Here is a 7,001-nt window from a genome sequence, read left to right on the forward strand (position 1 = left end):
CCTGACTATACTACTATGTAAATAGTATATGCTATATTGTAGTATAATATATTATACTATATTGTTATGGACAATTCCAGTCTATATTATAGTGTACTACTACAGTATACTAAGTAATGGATCATGCCATAATATATACTTTAAATGTATGTGTAGGGCGATTAAACTAAAGCTTTTACACACTGATTGATATCAAAAATACTTCCGATAGTTTCCTATTATTTGACTGATTATTATATTCTATATCGTGATATATATTCTACTATTCTAATTTATAGAAAACACTATACTTTAAAGTTTTTTTGTTTATTTCTGAACAGATTGTAGCCTAAACATTCTTACATTTTCATGCTTCATGTGTTTGAGGAGCCGTAGCTCCCTGTAGGCCCTTTTTGCAAAAAGTTTGGACTGGAAGGGGCGGTGAAGCTTCTTGATGGCCACCTGTGTCCCCGTACGGCGGTCCCAAGCCGAACTAGAAAACAGAGACAACTATTTCAATCAATTTATGCTTCAATAAACTTTTACTAACATCAGTAATTCCTGTTGTTTTGCTGAGATAAAATGATAAAAAAAAGCACTTTGGTGATTTATGGCGAGGAGGGGATGCATCTGCACACAGCAAGCAGACAGTGAAACGTAGAAAGAAAATGCAAACCAGAAATAACATTTTCCAAAACATTCTAATAAAAAAAAATTTTGTGCATAACTTTGCTGCTTTTCATTTTTTTTTAAATATCTAGCAATATTTTTTTTACATTTTTCTCCTTTTTATACTATTTTTTTTAATTGCAGTTTTGCAACTGTGTGTAAAATTCATTTTTACAAATTAGATATTTAAAATGCCGTTTTCAAATTTTTGTTTTTTACATTACTACAATTTATTTTGATCTATGCAATTCATTAAATTCAATCTGAAAAGAGGAATTTCAACCTGGAGAGACTCAGAAAAAAAGCTGAAATTAGAAAAGTTTTATTAATTTCAATTTATTTATTCAGGTATCACATGAGGTTTGTTCATAATGCTTCCATCTAAGGAAAACCAGCTGATTGCATCGACTCATTGACTCACACTAAGCATGCTTGTAGCGACAGTGGAGAGGAAAAACTCCCTTTGAACAGGAAGAAACCTCCAGCAGAACCAGGCTCAGTGTGAGCGGCCATCTGCTGAGGCCCACTGGGGTTCAAGGAGACAGAAGCAGATAAAGACATAAATGAAATAAGTTCTTTAGCGCTCTGGCCCCGGCAGAAGATTTTGATGCCTTGAATCAACATTTGCATGGATGAGTCACCTAGTAACCACCCCTAAGAGTGTAATAAGCCAGAGGGGGAAGCGGACTGAGAGTGAGGGAGAAGACGGGGGGAGGCGGGTAAAACTTTGATTGCGTACAGGAGAGAGAAGCTAAGCTAGGAGCTAAATGAAGGATATCATGAAAGATGATTGGCTTAGGAGAAGTTCCGTCCCTCGAGATGATTGGCTGGAGCGTAACGAGGGGCATCAAAGGAAGGTCAGGTGAAGCTAATAACAGTCTTCCAGATTAAATTTACGGTTAAGCTTTATTTTGGAAAAAAAATAAATAAATAAATACATTTTAAAATGTGGAGATTTAAGAAAAATAATACAGTTTAAATTTGATTATATAAAATCTGTAAGTAAAACAGTGTTTTAATAAAAAAAACTTGAAAAAAACAACTGAAAAGTTAATTTGAAACTGATAAAACAGCAAAGTTACTCGTGATTAATGTGTTTCATAAATTTAAATTTCTTGATTTCTTTTTTTTTATCTCGTTTACAAAAATATGTTCTTTTCTTGCAACAATAATGAAACAAAATTCCCTCCATAGATTCGTTGCACTTAGCAAAGAGTCTTTGACTTCTCATAAACAATGATGGTGGAAGAGGGGCCCTTTGTTGACCCTCATCAACCCCTAAACAATGCAGAGGGGCCCCTGCAGAACCAGCAGGGGCCTTAAAATCAACAAAGCTGCTTGGTTTCATACAAAAACACAAACTAAAAAAGAAAAATAATGTTTAATGATGTTACTTTTATTTGTTTGCTGCTTTATTTAAAAATAAAGTTAAATGAACGTGTGAATGTAAACAGTAACGATCAGCTGCATTCTTTGTAATTTCCCGCAGAGCTGCTGCCTTTAACTCACCAAACGGTCCCATAGGCTCCGGTTCCGACCTGCTTCAGGTCCCGGTACCGCTCCGGTACCTCCCACACGGTTCTGTTGACCTCCTGCCGGTAGAAGCCGCTCCGGGAGCGCGCAGCTATCGCCATGAGCGGAACCTCATGAGAAGAAATGAAGGTTTGAAGGTGAGGAGCGCAGAGTTTGGATGGAGCTGCGCTGAATTCCTGCAGATGGAGCAGCTGACTGAACCCCCCACCCCGACAGGGGCCGCTCAGTCATTGTCTGCTGGGCCCCTGGGCGCCCCGGGCAGCCTATGGGTGTCTCCATGTGGGGGAGAAGCAGGAGAACATCTGCCCACCAACAAAACGCAGAGATTCTCTGACATCTGATCAAGATTCTCTCTCATTTCTCTTAGATCTGCTGAAAGGAAGGGATACTATAGAAAAGGATTAGGGCCACTGACAAAAAAAAAAAAAAAGTTAACTGATTTTAAGATTTTATTTCAGTTTAATATGACTTTTTTCTCGGAATTATGACTCTTTTCCTATGTTAAACTTAAATAAATTTTAAAAATCAGTTAAAAAATTTTTTTTTCCAGTGGCCCTAATCCTCTTTGTAGAATACTCTAGGTCAGAGGTCACCAGTTAAAAGTCATTAAAGTCAGAATAAAGAAAATCATCAACCAGTAAAGATCTGGAGACATTTTTACTTATAATCTGTTACTTTAAATAAAATTTAACTCTAAAAAATAAAATGAGGTATTTATGCTTCCATGTTATCCATTGGATTTTTTTTAAATATTACAAAAATTAAATTTTTCCATTTTAAAATCTGGTCTTCATCAGGGGGTTCGCGACCCCTAGGGGGCTACAGAGGTACTGCATGGGGGTCGCCAAAGTTTTGGTTGATTAAACTTTTAATTTATTCCCTCCTGCAATTTCTTCCACTAATTGAAATGTCTTTAAATCCACATTAAAGGAATAGTACACCCAAAACATGATTAGCCTTCATTTTCTACTCACCCCCATGCTGAACAACACTCTGGAGTACTTTTTGGATATCTCAAATGCATCTGGAGATCTGGGAGGCTTCTTGCTGTCTGCTGACATTCTAATAATGGAGGTCTATGGCGCCCGAGACAGAAAGGTCCATAAAAGTCCACAAAAACGTGTCAATATTCCTCCATACTGCTCGTCCAATGTATTCCAAGTGTCCTGAGTGGGTAGCGTCCAGAATTTACTGGAAACAAAGTCATTTAGAATGTTTTTAGAGCATAAACAGTAGTGTATAGGATTTCCTGAAAGCGCGCGCCAGCGCGTTCAGGACGCTACGGAAGCCGGCAGACCAAACCAGCGCATTCAGCTCGGCAAAGAACTCATGCTCTTCCTCAACACTGAAGTCCTCAGACATTTTTCTTTCGTTGTTTCTTTCTTTGCACAGGTAAACAGCACATTTCTTCTTCTACGCTTGCATTATCGGCAGAGCAGACGCTGAATGCGCACTTTCATCTGGTTTGGTCTGCCGGCTTCCGTAGCGTCGTGAGCGCGCATGTGCGCGCTTTCAGGAAATCCTATACACTACTGTTTATGCTCTAAAAACATTCTAAATGACTTCGTTTCGAGTAAATTGTGGACGCTACCCACTCAGGACACTTGGAATACATTGGACGAGCAGTATGGAGGGATATTGACACGTTTTTTGTGGACTTTTATGGACCTTTCTGCCTCGTCACCATAGACCTCCATTATTTGAATGTCAGCAGACAGCAAGAAGCCTCCCAGATCTCCAGATGCATTTGAGATATCAAAAAAGTACTCCAGAGTGTTGTTCAGCATGGGGGTGAGTAGAAAATGAAGGCTAATCATGTTTTGGGTGTACTATTCCTTTAACATGAATCCAACAGACTGTAGTAAACAGATAAATGGAGGCAGAAGATGTCTTTCAGTCATCAATGCTCACATTCAGCGACACACAGGAGCTCTTTCAAGCTGGACACCGTTTCATTCACAACACCTGTCCCATCAACCAGGAATCAGGAATACTTTAATAATCCCAGAGAGGGATTACTTTCCTGTAACTTTGTCTCAACCAAGAAGAATTTTAAATTTGTACAGTTAAGATCACATTTGTTTAATAATTCAGTCAGAATACATACAAAAATCACTGACAAAAAATAGAATGCCCCAAAATTTAGAAAAAAGAAAAAAACTTTTTTTATTGTGTTGAATCTCAAACTTCCACAATTCCCATTTGAGAAATTGAACAGTAATCATTGACAAACCGGAGAGCCGACCTTCCTTTCAATGATCTGAAACCCGTACAGCTCAATCACATGCTGACATGTTTTAAGAATCACCAATACCTTTTAACAAACATACAAACAGTTAACATTTACATTCAGTAAGTAGCTCCACAACAAATACAACATTAACATAAGCGCATTATGTGAGACCATTTTCATTTATCACGACAGGAAATTCTGTACTTTGCATCCAGTTTTATTGAATATCTTGCTCAAAATTAAAACAACAAGAAAAAAAAAGTTTAGGACTGTACTTGTAAACATATAATGTAAACTTCTTTTTCTGTTTTTTGGTACTCTTTGATGAGCGGATTTAGCCAAACAAAATAAAAATGCTAATTTTACCCAAGATTCCTACGATGGAGTATTAGGGCCAGGCTATAGATTTTTTTTCTCCTATTTCAAGAATAAAGTCGTAAAATTACGAGAAAAAAGTCACAACGAGAATAGTCATAAAATTACGAGAATAAAGTCGGAACATTGCGAGAAAAAAATCCCAGCAACAATAGTTACAAATTTACGAGAATAAAGTCGTAATATTAAGAGAATAAAGTTCTAAAATTACGAGAAACAAGTCTTATTTTATGACAAGAATCCCTTTCGTCCCTAAAATGAGGAATGTGGAGCATCATGTGAAGTTCTACTTTAGCATCGGTTTGACAAATCAGGAAATCTTTTAGCAGCAGCATCAAACTGGGCAGGATGTCAAAGTGGACTCTGGTTGCTGATTGGTTGAGCTGGTCGGCCGTCATCTGCTGGGCGGAGCTCCAAGCTTCGTAATATCACGACTGTATTCTTGTAATGTTACGACTGTATTCTCGTAATGTTATGACTTCATTCTCGTAATTTTACAACTTTATTCTCATAATTTTATGCTTATTCTGTCGCAACTATATTCTTGTAATTTTACGACTTTATTCTCGTAATGTTACGACTTCATTCTCTAAATAGTGAAAACAAAATCTCTAGCCTGGCCCTAATTCCTAATGCAGAAATGTAAACCAAAAGTTGCAATAATTTTAATACTTTTATATTATAACCGCTTTAAACACAGTGGGCTAGCAGCTTTAGGTGAAAAGGTAATTTAGGCAAACTGATTACCCTCCAACTGTTTGTTAAATTTGATGATAACCAAAGAGGTGAAAAAAAATTGTTTGAAACACAAAAAAGTACTTTGATGTTTTAAGAAAAAAACTGCAAATGTATTTTAATTTGCCTGGATTGTGATTAAAAAGGCAAATTATGAATTGGCGTGAAAACATCCCAGTTCACCAGGACAGTAAATTCAATATTTTGGATCCAGTTTTATTAGATAACTTTCTCAAAATGACAAAAATAAAATAAATTTAGGACTGTACTTGTAAACATATAATAACTTTTTTTTTTCTTGTGCTCGATTGGCAATGTGTAAGCGATTGCACTGGTGGCTTCAACCGGAGGTTTGGATCCACTTTTCCCCGAGGAAACGTTTGAGCTTCACACTGAGCAAGGGATTCATCTACACAACAGTCCGTTCAAGTACCCCAGGAAATCTGAGTGGCAGTCAGTCTTTCTCCGTTCATCTACAAGCAACTGCATTCTGGGTAACCCAGTCCGCCCTCCACAGTATGAGACAAACACCCAAACACCTTCCTCACCTACTGGAGTCTAAGAGTCAACCTAATCTCTCGAAACGTGAGTCTGCCAACCTTTTCTCCTCTTCAAGTTCGAGAATCAATTCTCCCACTGAACCTGAACTAACCGCAGTGTCTTCCCCTCACCTTTCAGTTCCGGTTGAGCAGTGTTCAGAGCAACACTGGGACTTCCACAAAACTTCTCAATAAACCTGTTAAACTTTTTCCCTTGTCTCTCTTGACTGGTTTATCTGCATGTGGGTCCGAGCTCTTGATAAAATAATGACAGATTAAAGCTTCTTTTAAATGACAGCCCAGAGTTTTTAAGGGTAACTAGTAGTTTGTCAAGGTGAAAAGATAATTATGATAATTTGGAAACATTGTGGTGCAAAACGTGGACATTTATGATGTCGTGGAAACAAAAGCAGCACCAGCATTTACGGCAGCACTCACAGGGTAACATTGTTTATAAAAAAAAAACGCACGTAATGAGCCGCATGTTTGTAAAGCAGTTGGGTGCAGGCTAGCTACATTAGCAGATAGCCTACTAAACTATCCAACTAAGACTAACTTGGTTACCTTATAGGCATAAAGAAAAGAATGACGAAAAGCTAGTTTGTCAGCTAACTAGCTACTATATAAATCTTATTTAGCCAGCTAGCAGGTAGCAAGTAGTAGCTCAGTTGCTACGTGCTAGCAACTGTTTTTTTGCAGGAACTTCATTATTTAAATCAATATCTATTGTTTTTAATAGTGTTTTTTTTCTGTTAGGGAACCTAAGATACTGTAATCTTCCACTTCTTTCCAAAACTTCAAGTGTTGCAGTTGAAAAAAAAAATAGACGACGATATGCTGTAATAATCTGCGCAACCTTTAAGTACATGCGACTTTTACACTTCAGTTAAGTGACTGCACCACATGATGATGGGCATAAATATTGGATTAAGTTAGGA

At 37.5% G+C, this 7,001-nt stretch overlaps 1 protein-coding gene across 1 annotated transcript in view; it reads right to left on the reverse strand.

The window, feature by feature from the left end:
• Nucleotides 1–2,429, reverse strand: part of mapk12b (mitogen-activated protein kinase 12b) — a 6,565-nt gene extending 4,136 nt beyond the window's left edge. Inside the window, exons 1-2 of the mRNA XM_038294237.1 lie at nt 2,158–2,429; nt 343–472 (exon numbers count right to left, since the gene is read on the reverse strand). Coding sequence (XP_038150165.1) covers nt 343–472; nt 2,158–2,282 — 255 coding nt within the window. The 5' untranslated portion in view covers nt 2,283–2,429. The remainder of the gene's footprint in view (nt 1–342; nt 473–2,157) is intronic.
• Nucleotides 2,430–7,001: the final 4,572 nt, after the last annotated feature.

This window comes from Cyprinodon tularosa, unplaced genomic scaffold, assembly GCF_016077235.1.
Source record: "Cyprinodon tularosa strain WSP-4 unplaced genomic scaffold, ASM1607723v1 ctg337, whole genome shotgun sequence".
Taxonomy (NCBI): Eukaryota; Metazoa; Chordata; class Actinopteri; order Cyprinodontiformes; family Cyprinodontidae; genus Cyprinodon; species Cyprinodon tularosa.